The following is an 18,468-nucleotide window of genomic DNA, read 5'->3' on the forward strand; positions in this document are numbered from 1 at the left end:
GGGGAGGCACGTCCATGTGGCTCCGGTGTGGTCAGGCGGCCCGAATTGGGTCCTTTGCCTGATACCCCATGGCCTTTCTTGCCTGGTGCCAGGGAGCCATTCTTTTGGCGCTCTTTTTGGGCACCATTGACAGAGAGCAGTGCCGGGCAGAGCCTGGTGCTGGGGTGTGCTGCGCACCAAGGCCGAGGTACTAGGGGTAGAGTCCAGCCAGGAAGACTCAGAATCCGGGCAAAGAGCAGCCTCCATGACAAGGACCTTCGGACGGATGTCACACTCTTTCTGGGTCCTGGGTTGAAAGTTTTTGCAAATGCAACACTTGTCCTTCACATATGACTCCCCCAAGCACTTCAGGCAGCTGCTGTGGGGGTCACTTACAGGCATAGGCCTGCTGCAGTCCGAGCAAGGCTTAAACCTGGAGATCAGGGCATGCCTTGCATGGGGTGAAGTCCCCATTGGGACTCTAACTTCTAACTACACTTAACAACTACCTAACATTAACTACTATAAACATACTTACAAGGCCCTAAGGTTCGACCTAGCCCTGGCTAGGCAAGGAAAAGACGCTCTGACTAACCACCACAGGCGGTAAGAAGGAACTGAGAGGGCATAGGGCCAGCGGCGCCTAATACACCAGCGCTTGAGTGTGGCACTCAAGCGGGCACCACAGCCGACCCTACAGGCAAAAATCTACAAAGGCCGTGCACGTGAGCATGCACACACTTGGAATGGAATGGACAAGAGCAAGCACTTGAAGAAGAATATTAGCTTCTGTAAAGAAATGAGACAAGGATGTGTATTCTGCAATTTTAATTTATGACATGGTACCCAGTGCCTTGGATGGGTGCCTTTCTGTGTGTTCTGATAAAGAAATATACACAAAGCTCTTGCCAAAAAGGATGCTAATAAACATCTTGTTAAAGTGTGCATTTGTAATATCTACATCATAGTCTCAGGGAGCTGAGCCAGATACATTTATTAACATATAGAAACCAAATAAAAGGCAAAATAAAATATGCTTGCTTAATTTTGCTAGCATGATTTCTCAACCTTAAAGGCTGCACTAATGTTAGTTTTTGCATTTAAAATTTCTCTTGCGTGTAAGAAAAAGAAGAAACTAGATCATTAAAATGAGGGCTGCCCTGAGGGAGACCTACACATCCCATCGCCCTCATTCCAGATGCAGGAGGGCATCACACAACAGCAGAAATTTGTCAGTAGCAAACATTCATAACATTAAGGCTACTGAACAAATTCTCCTTCATGTCAGAATTCTTTTTCCTTCCTCAAACTCTAAAACAGAGGCTAAATAATAGCTTTGAGCATTGTGGTAGAGGGAGCAACCATGCAGTTGGGCAGAAGAGGCGGAAAGCAATGTGACTGTGACCGCCACTGGAGTACAGGGAGCAGTGGGTCTTTCTCCTCTTGTAGAAAAGGTGTAGTACGCACTTCACCATATTCCCCTGCTGGCATTGCAGGTGTGAGGCTATGACCCTAACCAGAGAGCCCTTCTGGGCTGGCTAGTACTATTAAAAGAGCTACATTTTCCAAGCACTAGCAGACAAATTAAGGCTCCCTTTTGCAAGAATGCAGGGAAAGGGCAATCGGCACCTTCTCCGCTATGTATAGTGCCCAACACTAACCGTAGAAAACATAACATTTTACATTAGCCTCTTGTTTTTTTGCAAGTATAAAAACTTTCAACTGGAACATGCAGAAGGAGGGAGTGTTTATACCTGAAAGCACAGCTCCAAAAAGGGAATGAACAGATCTTAGGGTTTTTGGATTAAAAATTTCAGAAATCCACAAACCCCAGATTACAATTTACATAGAAGTTGTTTAAAAGAAATCCCCATCTTTCTCCTCCAATGAAACACCTACACTTCATAAACAGATACAAGGAAGGAAATATCTAGATTAAGCTGGAGGCCAAACATTTGTGTGTTTTTTTCAAAATACTGATATAACTTGGTGGTTTAAAGTTTAACTGTATTTTTTCAATAGCAGCTTTGATATAAGTGGTATTAGAGTTGGAAAAGCATAATAGAACACTTAACGCATTTATGACAGTGTACACATCAATAGTAACACACTTTATGTCACTTACCTGACAGTAATGGCTTCATCTATAAATAAAGAATTCAGTTCAGAAAGATGCAGCACCTGCATATGTATATTCATAAGCACCCTATGTATCCTATATATTAGTACACAGACTACTTATAACATACTACGGATAGACTATCATGTGAAGATAGAAGGGCACCAATTATCTGCTCAAACGTACATGTAGGCTTATTTACACAGAGAGGGCTCAGCTGTGGCTGGACCCAGGGACTGAACAATTGTAGTCCCTGTTGTGCTACACTTTGTGCAGTCACTTATATGCATGCAAAGTGGGTGACACGCACTAAGAGAGTGAGAGTTTTTTATATACCATGGGTGGCCAAACTTACTGACCATCCGAGCCACATACGACAATCTTCAGGTGTTTGAGAGCCAGGGCGTGGGTGTGCTTGCCGGGTCTCGGGGCTTCAGCCTTGCGGAAGGCACCTGCTGGGGCTTCGGCCCTGCTCCTGCTCAAGCCCCAGTAGGCGCACCCTGTGGGGCTGAGGTCCCAAGACCCCCCTCCCCACTGGGAAGAAGCTGAAGGTAACACACCAGGGGAGGGGCCATGTGGAGTGGCACATGGGGTCACATGCCCCCCCCCCCCGGATTTTTGCCAGGGTTTGCTGGCCCTGCTTGGTCACATGGTGCCTCAGGCCCCCTCCCTGCATGGCAGCTTCTGGAGCCAGCAAGCTGGGAGCTGCGGCTGTGGTAAGAGACAGCAGCAAACAGCCTGGAGCTGCAGGGAGAGCTGTTGCTGCTGCCTCTCCCCCAGGAGCCAAAGCAGTGGCCCCTCCTTGCAGCTCCCAACTGCTTGCTGCTGCCTCTCCATGTGGAGCTGCAAGGAGGGGCCACTGAGGGTAAGGGGGGAGGGGGGATGTGACTCAGGCTGTTGGGGGGGTGAACCTTTAAATTGTGCCCCCCCACTCTCAGCAGACACCAGTCGTCTCTAGCAGAAGCCCCTAACCCCACCACCCCGACACAGGTCAGAGGCCCTGAGCTCCTTTCCCCTACCCTCCCGCCCCACATCTGGTAGGCAGAGAATGAGGGAGGGCACAGGGGGCTCTGCAAGCTGCACTTTAATTGTAAAAGAGCCACATGCAGCTCGCGAGCTACGGTTTGGCCACTCCGTTATATACACTACGTTTAAAATGCAGGTAAGCATTTCATATCCACTTTGAGCTGGTGCAAATGACTACAAAAGGTGCATGGCAACAGAGAATCAATGCTTTGTGTTCCTCTGAATGCAAGGGCTATTCAAGTTAAGTGCCACTGTCAGAGCTCAGGGCCCAGGACCCAGCTGCTTCTCCACTGGCCAAAAGAGCACCCCTCATGCAGGGCTAGCTCCAAGTAGGATGGGGCTACTCCATGCTATCCCCCTTCTGCATGTGGTGGCTTACTGCCTCACGGGAGCCCAAAGACATTTGCCAGATGGGTACATATTTCCCATTCACATTATTTATGGACTAACTTTCCCTTCTAACAGGAACCAGAAAGCTTACTTTTATTTGCACCATTTGGATTTCATCACATCTGTTTTCAGCAGAAGATTTCTTTGTCTGTCCTCGCCTGTGACCAAACTTGCATTTGTTCCTTATAACCTGCTCATCATCTTCAATTGGTCTCCGCACATATTTGAAGCGATCTTTAAGGGCTCGTTTCCATAGCAACTGCATAAAAAAACCCACCATCGTTAGAATCCATCAGGAGTTTGCGCCACTCTCTCAAAGCAGGTCATTATCTACTATTTCTAGACAAAGGAAAAACTGACAAGGACGGGAAGGTACAAATTTTTAGCAAGCTTCTTTAACTGCACCTACAGTTTATATATTTAGGCACCTAAACCCAATCTGCCAAGGTTGTCCCAAAGAAAAGCAGGCAATTGCAGTATGGACCAGAAAACGGACAAGCTGCAGTTTGAATGCCACTCTGTCCTATCTGCCTCCTAATATCACCAATATCCATCAAATTAGTATTTTGTAGTTTTATATGAACTAGCAGAATAAGAGAGAAAAATGGCCTGTATGTTAAAAGATGGTGAAAGTTACTGACTGAAGCTCTGCTGTTTACTTGTCTTTAATCCCAAATCCACTGCCCCAACCCAAGTTTCCCTGGAAATATCTGTGGTGTACTGGCTTCTACGAGATGGTAACAGAAAACTTCATATTTGAAGCATACCAAAATGTGGAGAAAACACCTGATTTTTCATTTGATATAGTCAAGACACAGCTTGGAGCAGTCATATCTTATTGAGGCTCTCTTTTAATTAACAAGCACTTCCTTTAGAAATAATGAGTTAACTATATGAGTCGTTTGTGCCTCAATGAGACTCCCCGGTCCATCACCCCAAATACTTAGCATGGAAGGAGGAAATGCCATTGGAAGTCCCAATGGAAGTTTTGTTTCCACATGCTGTTCTTAAAGAGAGCTATTCTAGGTAAGTTCTTATATCAGTCCCAATACTGAGGTATCTGAGCAGCACCTAAAAAGTGGCAAACCCAAGACAATGATGCTAATTTTGACAACTGGATCAATGACTCAGTTTGTAAAACCTTCCTGCAAGAGTTGCTGTTTATCATATTATTCACATTTCTGCAATATGATGTTACAAAATTGAGCAAGTATTAAATTGGCTGAAAGGAAGAGATGCTCCAGGAGTCACTCAAATGTATAAAATTGATACACAAATAAGACTCCCTATTTCCAGCACTGGTTCCCGCAGTTACAAAGTATCAGACAACTATTCTTATTTTCTGATACATAGGACAACACCAAAATAAATAAAGCCTGTAGAATTACCCAGAAGGAGGATTGCCTGGTGGTTGGGTCACTGACTTAGAGCATGGGAAACCTGGGTCCAAGTCCCGGCTTTGCCTCAGACTTTCTATGTGACCTCTGGTAAGTCACTTAGCCTCTCTATGCCTCATTTCTCCATCTATAAAATGGGCCTAGACTTGAGGTGGTTGGCAGTCTAGATACCAAAGCCCTACCCAAACTTGGCATTGGAAACAGGAGGAGATGATGATGTAGAGCTATAAATCCCACAGAATAGCACTTGCTTCTGAACTTTTAAACCTTGTGCCAACATGGGTCCATGATTAACCAGTCCAGGCACAAGGAGCTAGTTTCACAAAGAAACTTTGGCATGGCAACAATCTGTGTCCCAGTTTCTACAAAATCGCCAGGATTCACAAAGCCAGAGTTTGGCACTAAGATCCCTATACAATAAGTGGAGACGGATAGGTGCCTCTGGATGGGATTCACAAAAACAGCATGGTGGGTGGATCCCAGTCTAGGCTATCCCATGGGAGATACTGAAGCAAAGAGTGTGTCCTAAGCCCTGCTCCTCTAAGGGTGTTTAATGCCTCCCTCTGCTTGGGATTCTCAGCTACAAACCCTCTTTTGGCATTAGCTGCCAATGCTGTTTTTGCAAGGTGCCGGGGGAAGGGGCAGATCTTCCACATAACTTTTAGCTCAGCAACTAGGATACTCACTTGGGATGTGGGAGACTCCCCAACTCATGTCCCCTCTCTGCCTAATGAGAAGGGAGTTGAACACAGATCTGTCACTTCTCAGGTGAGCACCTCAGCCACTGGACTATGGGATATTCTGAAGTGGGTTACTCTCTCCTGTTAAAGCTAATCCACTTGAATAAACAATTTAAAAAAATTCATGGGAGCAGGGGGACTGGATTCTGTATCTCTCATCTCCCAGGTGAGCGTTCTAACCACCAGGCTACAGAGTCAATTCTCATGCTCACTTGTTCTCTCTGAGCAATGACTCTTTCATTATTAATTCACAGTCAAACAGCTTCAATGGAAGAAGTTGATGGGATCCCACATCAAAACATCCTATAGATCAATGATTAGGGTACTCTCCTGACAGGTAGGAGATACCTATTCAAATCCTTTCTCCTCATCAGACAGAAAGGGGACTTGACTGGGGATCTTCCATATCCCAAGTGAGTGCTCTAACTACTGGGCTATAAATTATAAGTGAGCTGTTCCCTGGCTGTTTTCTGCAAATTTGCATACGTGGCCTGATCCCATAGGCAACATCTGAGCACACGTACCAGATCGGACCCTTCAGGCAAGCTAGGCAAAGGAATACCTATCTTCCCCTGGTTCGTGCATCACTCTGTGGCTTAGGCATCTACGCACCTAGAGTGAGACAGCAGTGCTCATGTGTTACACCAACAGACCCCTGTTGTCGGCAGGTGGGATTGAACCTGGGACCTCTGGAGCTTAGTGCATGAGCCTCTACTGCATGAGCTAAAAGCCGTATGGCTTTTAGCTAAGGCTGTAGAGCAGTCTCATGAATCTCTAAGTGGTCTTGGTGCCACTAGATGGGACAGAGCACCACACCCAGGTTTGTGGGTTACACATGCGACAGAGAGAACTTGGGTACCTAAAGTGGTAGTTCGGCATCTACATCCTTTTGTGAACCTAGCCCAAGATCTTTAAAATATCATCAGTTTTTCACTAGCCAGACAGGAGGACCTAAAAAACTGCTTGCCGACAGATTAGTTTCCCAAGCCTGCATTTCCAAAACATCCTGGAATTCCAAACTCTGTATGTCAGTGGAGTACCCAACAGTGCTAACTGCAACCACATTCCAAACCAGTTATCAAGCAAGTGCTTGAACAAGACTTCATCAGCCTGAAACACACATTTCTGTCTGTACTTACATACTATAATTACAAGGAAAACCTCAGCGTTTGTCTACATGAACAATTAGACTGCAGTATGTTGGGGGTGTGACCACCTCCCATGAGCCTAGCTGTCCACGTGCAGCCTGCTGACTACATTAACAGTCCATTAATGGACTTTGAGCCAGCCCTGTTTCAAAGAGGACTAGATTGAAATATTCTCACAAACTGTTAGTGTGTGTCAGCAGGGCGCACACAGACAGATCAGGTAGATTCACACCTCAGCTTGCAGTGGTCTAATTGTTCATGTAGACAAGCTCTAAAGGCATGGCTACACTTGCAGATGTAGAGCACTTTGTGTTAAACCCGCCCTCAGAGAGCGCAGCAGGGAAGGTGCTGCAGTCTGTCCACACTGACAGCTGCAAGCGCACTGGCGTGGCCACATTTGCGGCACTTGCAGTGGCATTGGGAGCGGTGCATTATGGGCAGCTATCCCACACAGCACCTCTTCCCATTCTGGCGCTGTGGATTGTGGGAAGGGGGTAGGGGGTGCAGGGCATTCTGAGTCCTGTCCCAACGCCCCGTGATGCATCGGTTCGCATCCCAGCAATCCCTGTGCGTCCGTCCACATTTGGCGCCATCTTTCAACATTTTTTGTACTGCGCGCTCTGTCTTCCCTTTCAGTCTGCGGGAATGAATCCCGAAGTGCTGAGGAGTATCCTGACAAGTCTCACCAGCACGTCATATTTGGCACTCGAGTTATTCCTTATGATCCAAAGTGACAGTGAGAACACAGACGGTGATATCGACTCAAGTAATGCATATGACACAAGTTTCCTTGTGGCATTCACGGACATGCTCACCACCATGGAATGCTACTTTTGGGCTCGGGAAACAAGCACTGAGTGGTGGGATCACATCGTCATGCAAGTCTGGGATGACGAGCAGTGGCTGCAGAACTTTCAGATGAGAAAAGCCACTTTCACTGGAGTGTGTGAGGAGCTCGCCCCCACCCTGCAGTGCATGGACAAGAGATGGAGAGCTGCCCTGACAATGGAGAAGCAGGTGGCTATTGAAATCTGGAAGCTGGCAACTCCAGACAGCTACCGATTGGTCGCTAACCAGTTTGGAGTGGGAAAGTCAACTGTTGGAATCATGTTGATGAAAGTTTTCAGGGCCATTAATCGCATCCTGCTCAGAAGAACCGTGACTCTGGGTAACGTGCGTGACATTGTGGATAGCTTTGCACAAATGGATTTCCCTAACAGTGGAGGGGCGATAGATGGCACACACATTCCATTCTGGCACCAGCCCACCTGGCCTCCAAGTACGATAAATCAGAAGGGGTAGTTCTCTATGGTTCTCCAGGTGCTTGTGGATCGCCATGGGTGTTTCATTGACATTAACACAGGGTGGCCCGGAAAGGTGCCCGACGCACGCATCTTTCGGAACACTGGCCTGTTCAGGAAGCTGCAAGCCGGGACTTTTTTCCCAGACCAGAAGATTACCGTAGGGGAAGTCGAAATGCCCATTGTGATCCTTGGAGACCCCACTTACCCTTTAATGCCGTGGCTCACGAAACCCTACGCAGGGAGCCTTGACAGCAGCAAGGAGCGGTTCAACAACAGGCTGAGCCGGTGCAGAATGACACTGGAGTGTGCTTTTGGCCGTTCAAAGGGCCGCTGGCACTCTCTGTATGGGAAGCTGAACCTGGCCCATGACAGCATCCCCGCGGTTATATCCGCGTGCTGTACCCTCCATAACATTTGTGAAGGGAAGGGTGAACGATTCACTCAGGCATGGAACTCAGAGGTTCAACACCTGGAGGCTGAATCTGAACAGCCACAGAACAGGGCTATTAAAGGGGCCCAGCATGGGGCTGCAAGGATTAGGGATGCCTTGAAGGAGCAATTTGAGGCTGAAAGCCACCAGTAATGTCTGGTGCCCTGCACGGGAGTGAAGTGCAGTGGTTCCAGTGTTAGTAGGAATCTGTGTTTGCTACGTTGACTTGCAGTGTCTGTTTCTTTCCTGGGCTAAGGTATCTCTAACTTTATGCAATGATAAAGAATGTTTTCAAAGCCAAAAAATCCATTTATTGAAAAGAAACACAACTGCTTGGGAAACAGAAAGGGCAAGGGGGTGGGGTGGGGAATGGTACAATCACAGAGGTGGGGTGGGGAATGGTACAATCACAGATTTGCCTATGTCCTGTTATCATACTCAGCCTTCCTGTCTGGAGTGCTGTGCAATGGGTGCTGCACTTCAGGATGGCTATACTGCATGGTGATGGGGGGTGAGTGCAGTGGGTAAGGGTTGTAGTTTTCAGGTCTGGGTGGTGAAGCTACAGGTGTTGGAGGCAGCTGGTGGCAGCAAGAACCCGGATGTTGGGGAAAGTGGGTTGTAGGTGACACGGGGGCACAAGGGAAAGAGTTTTGGGACAAGGGCTGGGGCGCGGGGGGGCGGGCGGTAGTGCTCCACCTGCATGGCTATGAGCGCCTGAATCGAGTCTGCGTGGCGATCCATTATGCTTATCAGCCGATCCGTGCTTTGCTGGCAGAGCACCGCGCTTTTGTGCCAGCGCTCCTCATTCTGCTGGCAGATCCTCCTTTCGCTGTCCCGCCACTCCTGCACTTTTCGATTTTCATTACTTGAATGCTGCATTACTTCATGCAACATGTCTTCCTTGCTTCTGCGTGGCCTCTTTCTGATTCTTTGGAGTCTTTCGGCCGGTGATAACACGGACAGCTGAGATCTCAAGGTTGCATCTGTAAAGGCAAAATGTAACACTTAACAGAGGCAGCATTGTTCACACCAGACAGAGCAATGATTCCCCCGTACTTAAGGGCAAGCACAGTCTACACAATAGCATAATTTCCCCGTCACAAAGCGAGCGCACATAACCCATGGGAGCCCCAAAATGGTGAGTAAGCACAGGGTCAAGCGTGACTGATTGTTTCACGACTGTACTGTCCTCTGGGTTTCTGTGCCTTGGGAAGAGCCAACAGCAGCAGGAGGCCCCTATACTGAACACTGTCCCCACAGTTTCCACAGGAGTTCGTCCTGGAAGATATCTCGCTGCTGAGGGTGACCTGGGAAGCAAGGGAGGGTCTTCTACTGCAATGCAGATTCCGCCCTGGCCCATAAGCAGCTTACCTGTGTGCAGCAATGGTCCCCCCGCCCCTCACGCACAGTGACATGGACAAGTTAGCCTTACTGGGACAAGGACGACAATGGTTTCTCCCAAGAAACCTGCGCAAGCGCATTGCCCAAGTTCTGGATGAGACCTTTGAAGAGATCACTGAGGCCGATTACCGCGATGTGAGAGAGCACATCAATGCCCTATTCTGCATCTAGGCATGCATGCAGCCCTAACCCTCCTCGCCCCAAGAGCCCGCACCAAATAGCTTCCTTCCCAAAATAAAAGCCGCTTACCGGGAACCTCCTCTGGTGTTTGTCCTTCCCCAAGCACCGGCCGCCGTGACTGGCTACCTTCCTCCTGGCTTGAGAACAGCTCCTCACTGCATGTATGTAGGGATTCCGGGGTGTCTTCCTCCGCCTCAGCACCCTCACTCCTGCTTTGGTCCTCGTCATCCTCCTGCCTTGTTGCACTGGGCTCTGAAGTGTCCATGGTGGTACTCGGAGTGGAAGTGGGGTCACCCCCAAGTATCGCGTCCAGCTCTTTGTAGAAATGGCAGGTTGCAGAGGCAGCACCAGAACGGCTGTTTGCCTCTCGGGCTTTGCGGTCGGCATTCCGCAGCTCCTTCGCTTTAACCCTGCACTGCGCTGTGTCCTGGTCATGGCCCCTTTCCATCATGTCCCTTGATATCTGCCTGAAGGTATTGTAATTCCTACGCCATTGCTCCATACTGGGGATGGCCTGGCGCGTGGAGGCATGGTCACCTGGAAAGATTTGCTGAGAGAACTCTACGCCTGGCTGAGCGAACAGGAAGGGGATTTTCAAAATTCCCAGAGAATTTCAAGGGCGGGTCTGACAGTTGGTCACCTGAGGGCAGGGCAGTAGAGTTCAAAGCGATGACCAGAGTGGCTAGAACAGGCATTGTGGGACACGTCTGGAGGCCGATCGGCGCACTCTAAAGATCAGGGCGTCCACACTGGTGCCGCGGCGCTCCAGCGGGGGTGCACCAAACGTTATTCCACTCGCCGAGGTGGAGTACCAGGAGCGCTCTAGCCGTGGAGTCAGAGCGCTCTACGTGCCTTGCCAGTGTGGACGGGTAGTGAGCTAGTGCGCCCGGGGCTCCTTTAATGCGCTGTAACTCGCAAGTGTAGCCAAGCCCTTAAGACTGGCCTGCCTAGAAGGGGGCAGTGCAAAGGGGGCAGTTGCCCAGGGGCCTGGGTGATTTAAAAGGACCCAGGGGCCCCAGCCGCTGCCAGATTCATCACTTCCGCCCCGGGTCCTGCCACCCCCCAGGGACAGCCCTGGCCCCCAGAATTGCTGTCTGAGGGCCTGCTCTAAGATTACTAACACAGAAAGACTGGAGAGGTTTTTTTCTTCAGTTTGTTTCCTCTGAGCATCTAACAGCATCAATCAATCATTTTCTCCTGTCTGTGGGACTTTCACACAGGTACAGGAGAGAGAAAGACTTTTTTTAAAAATAGGAAAGTAATTGTAAGCCACAGGCATTGGCAGGGGAGGGTGTTTGTGGGCCAAGATCATACCCAATAGTACATTTCACTAGAGCTGGCAGAAAAAAGGGACCCCTTTTCCATGGAAATGTTCATGTTTTTGAGAAAAAGTTTAGTCTTGAAGAGGAAAAAAATAGCAAAAATGCAAAATTTTTCATGGGAACAGATTTAAAGAAAAATTACATTTCAGGAGAACTGAGATGGAATTTTTTGGCCTTGTTGCCTGCCCCCAAGGGAAGCGACCTGTCAATTTCACAAGCCAGCAAGGCAGAGAGCCTGGGTGCTCTGCCAACCACTCCCCTCCCCCACCCCGATCTAGGAGCCAGAGAGGTGCTGCCCATTCCCGGGAAGTGGGGAGGCAGAGTGCCCTGGAGGAAGACGCAGCATGTTTCTCTGTCTTCCAGAGCCATTGGAAATGTCAAAACAGTCAGGTTTCCCTAAGACTTTTGTTGAATCTATTTTTATTTCATTTTTTAAACAGCCTCCCCTCCAAGCTGTCCTTTTAACATGTTTCTAAATGACAACATAACTATAAAACCCAAACATGAAATCAGATTTCTGAAACACTTTACTGAAATATAATGTCCTCTGCCTACCTGTCTAGTCCCAAGACCATCATGACCATATGAACTTAAGTGCTAATTTCAACTAAGATAGTTTTACATTCACTTCTGGCATTTACCAAATACCGCAAGAGTTTCCTAGTTTATTCCAAATATCACAAGAGTTTCCTTGCACCATGTTTTATCTCATGCCTTTCTCCAACTGAAGAATTTGGAAGTTTTTTTTGCCAGTGCAGTAATCTTTTTCATAACTGTCATCTTTTCCTGATTCTATGGCAGCATCTATCTAGCAATAGTATACAGACTAGGGCAACCTAAAGACACAATAGGTATGCGCTGAGCAATCACTTGGCTCCAGTCTCTGTGAATAAGTGGACAATGCATCTAATTGAAATGGTCTGTAATTGAACAGTAGAATATCATACCCTTATGCAACTTAATGAGATTCAGATTCTGTTTCACATTTTCCTCAGTAGATGTGTCTTTGCTGGCAACCAGACGAAATGTGTTTTCTGAAGTGACTGAATATTCTCTCTCCATCTCCCATGTTTACAGTGGAAATTGTTCTGTTTTCTCAGAGAAGTTAGTCATCAGTAATATTTTTAGGTCCTCAACGGAGTCCCTTGATGCTTGTAGAAGAGAACTTCGCGTAATGTTCTTGTGCTACATGGAAATTTTCCAGTGTAAGCCAATTTTCTCGGCAATGAGCACAATACTCTAACAGCAAAACTTCCAGAGGGCTGCTTTATTATGCTGGCGCTGGTTAAGACAGCATAGTTTAGGTTGAGGTAGAAACCGTTGCTGTAACACGAGTTTACAAGTGTTTCTTTAATGGTAGATCCCATCAGAGAAAAGCCGTGTGGTCGCACAAGCACATCAGACACACACAGTGTAAAGCCAACCAAGTAATTTGGTACCTAAACATTAACAGACTATATACTTTCTTGCTTTCTTCAGGTACCCTGAGCTGCTTCTAAATGTTCACCCCTTCCCCGCAACCCTGAGCTGCTGGCAGCCTCCCTCTTCCCCTCAGCCAGGCATCCATTCTCCCATGTCTCCATTTCTCCCCAATAGCCCTCTGCCTCCACGTGCCCTCTGTTATTACAGGTAATAGAACCATTTTATCCATTTCTCTCCCTTTCCCACAAGTTCAGCTCACAACTGGAGTAGGCCTACTAGGTCCCAATTATTACAACATTTCTTCCAGAGACCCATTTCCCCATGATGCCCTACCAGAGACCAGGTAATGGGGGACGGTTGTCAGGAGCAGAGACGTGCAGGTAGGGAGAAGAGTGCTCAAGAAAAGTCAGTGGACAAGCACTAGCATTTCTTGCCTTTTCTACCCAACAAATCTCCTGTGGTCCTACTGCTATAATCCATAGAGAACCACTGGAGGATGTTAAGACGAGAGCTGAAGTTGGGTGGGGGGAAGAGGAAATCAGAGGTCATTCCCCCTTTTCCTATGGGCTATCTCCGGTGTGGTGGTAGCAGCTACAATGGCACATGAACAGACATGCATATCCTCTTGTTCACAACTTTCAGGTACTCAGGGCTGCAGGAGCAGCGAACCTCATGAGCTTTAGGAGGTGCACTGGACCTTTCATGAGTTTTTTGATGGGAGAATTATTTTTTTCCAGTTGACAAGATCCCCCCAGCCCCAATGAAGCTCACGCTTACAAAGATAGTAGCTGTGAAAGTAGTCTTCAAGGGCATATCTATGCTACAAAGTTATGTCGACATACAGCCTCTGTGGTAATTAAATCACTTTTGCATGTCCACACTATGCTCCTTGTGCCAGCAGCGTATGTCCTCACCAGTGCATGTCCTCGCATCGATTGAACTGTCAGTGTGCGGCATTATGGGATGGCTTCTGAAAGGCAGCAACAGTTGATGTAAGCAATGCAGTGTCAGTGTAGACACTGCATCAACTTAACTACGTCGACCGAAGCGCTACGCCTCTTGTGGAGGTGGAGTTAATAAGTTGGCGTAGCGGGCGAGTCACGTCAGCGGGAGCAACATTTTAGCATAGATGTTTAAGAGTTAGATCAATGTACGCTGCCTTCCGCCGACCCAACTCTGTAGTGTAGACCTGGACTAAGTAACCAATTGGGGGCTGGGCATCAGATTTCACCTAAGGGAGTCCAGTAAACCAAGTTTCATTTCTCAACTGAAAAGTGGCAAACAAGAAACCCATTAAAGAACTTTCCCAGCTCTGGTGAACACCTTTATATTTAGGTTATAATTTAGGAACCATTTGTCAGATTCACTTCAGATTTGGTAGAAAAATATCTACCTTGGCCCTCATCCTAACTTTTCTATTTTCAGGCCAATATCACCTTTTTTGACTAATTTTGGGAGAAGACGTGTGACACTGGCAGACCAGGTGCCAGCTAGGCGTCACTGAACACTGACAAATGCGTAGCTGGAGATCAATCACTCACTAAACATCTCTGCTAATATCTATTTGAACAATACTAACACAGAGATGAGTGTTAGAATTGTTAAAATAGGTATTAGATTTATAAAGATGTGTTTAGTGTTTGGACTTTATGAAATGTTTGTGAGCTGCTGCATGCATTAATCTCACTTGTAATATCTGTATCCCACATTATAAGGTAATATTTAAAGTGTTTGCTCTAAAATTGTACGCCTCTCCCCCCACCCAGTCAGGAGAGAAGCATTACTGGGAGTGAAATGCTAGTTTACCACAAGAGGTGTCACCTCCGCCCCAGTAAAAGAAGGCCCATAGATATCAGACAAGCCATTGTGAAACAACAGGTTTCAGAGTAACAGCCGTGTTAGTCTGTATTCGCAAAAAGAAAAGGAGTACTTTTGCATCCGATGAAGTGAGCTGTAGCTCACGAAAGCTCATGCTCAAATAAATTGGTTAGTCTCTAAGGTGCCACAAGTACTCCTTTTCTTTTTGTGAAACAACAGTGGACAAAAGACTTTGCTGATCGCTCACCCCACACCCATAAGGAGAAGACTGAACAAATCTTCCTCCCATCATCTTGAGCTCTGGGGGAAGGGAATAAAAATCCCTGTCAAGAAGAAACAGTTATCCTATATGCTGCTTGGACTTCAGGAGAGGGCAAGATTTCTAAGCATAAGCAAGGGATCCCCAGATGTTTAGCTCTGGTTAATCCTGAAGGGCCAACAGACCTTGCACAATACAGCAGCTTCTATTACTTTTTGAAACCTAAGACTAACTCATTTGTATGTGCATGTTTACCTGCTTTAACCTTGTAAATAACTCATTTCTTGTCCCTAGTTAATAAATCTTTAGTTAGTTTATTATAGGATTGGCTATAAGCGTGGTCTTCAGTGTGAGATCTGAGGTACAAATGATGAGATGAGTGACTGGTTCTTTGGGACTGAAAGTAATGTGGATATTGTTGTGACTTGTGATACAAGGGACCATCCATCACAAAGGCAGACTTGCATGGGTAGCAAGATAGACCAAAATACCCAAGGGACTGTCTGTGACTCTATGTTAAGGCAGTTGTAGTGCCTGAGGAGTTCACACTTGATACTTGGTTGATAAAATCTAAGTATAGAGCTCACAACTAGTTTGGGGTTTGTGGCCTGGTTTGTAACTCTCTGCCACGACATTGGCGCTTCTGGTCATGAGCTACTCCAGACAACTTGACAGGAGGAATGGGGGAAAAAAAGCCAAAAATCAGCTTATAATGGAAATTCAGTTGCAACTTTATCTATAGAGCAATTGCCACAGAATGACTTGTGTACAGTAGCAAAATGAAAGGAAGCAGGGTTTTTTGCTAACATATTCACATTCATTTGGTTTTGTTAGTCAAAAAGGGGCCGGGGGGTTGCTGGGTTTTTTTCTTTTCTTTAAGATACTCAACCAGCCTTCTAGTCTTCACCTAGACTTCAACATATAATAGCCTTTGACTTTGGAATTGATCTCCCCTATCGGTGAGATATTGACTAACTTGAACTTCAGGGTTAAGAATATAGTACTTCTGTTCACTCGGGCTTTTGCCCTGTGCATATCTACACCCATATGCTAACAGCTCAATTTGAGTGTTAAGAGCCAGATTTTTTAAAAAGTATTCAGGCATCTAGTGGGATTTTCAAAACTGCACAGGCACCTAACTCTCATTATTTGCAACATCTACATGCTTTTACAAAATCCTTCTACCTGCATCTTTAGAATCCTGGCCATAAGTATTATATTTGGTGTCAAATAGTCAACTTGCTTGTGTTCATGTTCCCAGAGAATGTTGTGAAAACATCTTGAATAAAACCATTAAAAATAAAAAATAAATAAAAAGGCCAAATAATTCTTAACTTAGTACTTATAAAGTATATTTAATCTCTTTGATTTTAAATAAATATTTATGGGACATGATATATTTAACACATATTACTCTGCCAGTTTTAAATATCATTTTAATTGGTTATTTTGCAGATTTTTCTTTTAATGTCATCTTTGTCTTGGAGACATCTTTTAGCTGATTTTTCAGCAGCCATCTATGTAGAGCTTTAAATCTCTCTCCAAGTTCAAAGTTCAAAACACTTCGATATTTCATCCTCCTCTCCTCACATACATTAAGCATTTAGCTAAATCTACTTCTGTAATAGGATTCCCATAAGCTTCCGCAAACCCCTGCTCACACAAACTGTTTCATCCGTTGAGATAAGATTGCCATTACATAGATTTATCCTGCTTCCCAAGTGGTGGTAGTCAGTGAGATGTGTTTTTGAGTGCAAGTTGAGGCGTCTGTCTTGCCATTCTTAAATGGAGTTAACAAATAACCCACTGGGTCACTTTGTTTTTACTAACACCACAAAAACAAGAAGATTTGCCATGTTCATCGGAAGAGAACAAAGATTACTCTGTGTACCTGACACAGCAGGGAGAGGATTATGGGCAGATTAAATGTAGCAATTTACTAAAGAATAATCATTTTGTGTGCAACAGTTATATAATCAAAAATGTCAACGATGAGATTCCGGGTTTTGCTGCGTTAGTGTTGTTGTGTAATGCTGAACTTTGAGGGAGGATTGTTATACAGAAGGTAGGCATTTACACGTGCCCTCAGTTTCTCTCCACCCCCAAATTACATTTGATAAAACAATTATTTGCTTTTTGAAGTTTGATATGGTGTATAAATTGTTTCACAGAAACTGGCTAAAGTGAACTGAAATGGAGATCATTAACTGCTCGTATCCAGATCTTTTCAAAAGGCTGCCTATAAGCCCTCTAAAAGGATACCGGAGATAGAACAGTATTGTACAAAAAGTGCTGAATTTATTTATTTTTTTTTTAATTCTATTCTGAATGCTGCATCTACTCACAGGGAAAGTATTATCACTGGCTTTCTGATTCTGCTCTCCCACCCCCACATCAGTAGTATAAGATGTCATCAATATAGCGCAAGTAGAGTACATCTAGATGACATCTTCATCATCTGGACCCATGGAAAAGAAGCCCTTGAGGAATTCCACCATGATTTCAACAATTTCCATCCCACCATCAACCTCAGCCTGGTCCAGTCCACACAAGAGATCCACTTCCTGGACACTACAGTGCTAATAAACGATGGTCACATAAACACCACCCTATACCGGAAACCTACTGACCGCTATTCCTACCTACATGCCTCCAGCTTTCACCCTGACCACACCACACGATCTACAGCCAAGCTCTGTGATACAACCGCATTTGCTCCAACCCCTCAGACGGGGGGTGTGGGGGGGGGGTGAGAAAACCTGGATTTGTGCTGGAAATGGCCCAACTTGATTATCACACACATTGTAAGGAGAAAAGGAGTACTTGTGGCACCTTAGAGACTAACCAATTTATTTGAGCATGAGCTTTCGTGAGCTACAGCTCACTTCATCACTTTAGATAAGCTATTACCAGCAGGAGAGTGGGGTGGGGGGAGGTATTTTTTCATGCTTTGTGTGTATAAAAAGATCTTCTACACTTTCCACAGTATGCATCCGATGAAGTGAGCTGTAGCTCACGAATGCTTATGCTCAAATAAATTGGTAAGTCTCTAAGGTGCCACAAGTACTCCTTTTCTTTTTGCAAAGGGAATTAGGCACTCACGTGTCCTATACAATGAAGGGGGAGAGACAGGCGCCTAAGAACGAGATTCACAAAAGCCAGCACACTGAGTGGGGAGCTGCCTAAGCTAAACAATGGTGGATAGGCCAAAGAACATTATTATTCAGTTTTTAAAAGCAACTAACCTAGGACTTTAACTTTATTTTGAGATTGTTTAAAAGAAACTCCACATCAAAGTGCACCCATCCAAAGTCCTAGATACCCATAACATACTCTTAAAATATCAACATCAGAGTGGTTACAAAATAAATTGTTCCAAGCAGCAGCCCTTTTCTTTTTCCCTTGCCTACCTCACTTGCATTGGTCAGCAGAACAAAAGCGTCAAACTTCCACTGGACTTTGCCAACAAAAGGAAATTTCACCCTCAACAGCTTTAGTTGCACTTTGCAGAATGCTTAGAAGGTCAATACATT

General features: G+C 45.9%; 1 protein-coding gene across 3 annotated transcripts in view; it reads right to left on the bottom strand.

Annotated features, from left to right (window-relative positions):
* The window catches only part of SAMD3 (sterile alpha motif domain containing 3), a 104,313-nt gene that overhangs the window by 18,825 nt on the left and 67,020 nt on the right, over positions 1-18,468 (bottom strand). For 2 of the 3 annotated variants that reach the window (XM_048844575.2, XM_048844576.2), the window contains exon 7: positions 3,606-3,773. The exons of the other annotated variant lie outside the window; for it this stretch is intronic. In XM_048844575.2, coding sequence (XP_048700532.1) covers positions 3,606-3,773 — 168 coding nt within the window. The remainder of the gene's footprint in view (positions 1-3,605; positions 3,774-18,468) is intronic. 3 annotated transcript variants of the gene reach the window in all.

This window comes from Caretta caretta, chromosome 3 (genome assembly GCF_965140235.1).
Source record: "Caretta caretta isolate rCarCar2 chromosome 3, rCarCar1.hap1, whole genome shotgun sequence".
Taxonomy (NCBI): Eukaryota; Metazoa; Chordata; order Testudines; family Cheloniidae; genus Caretta; species Caretta caretta.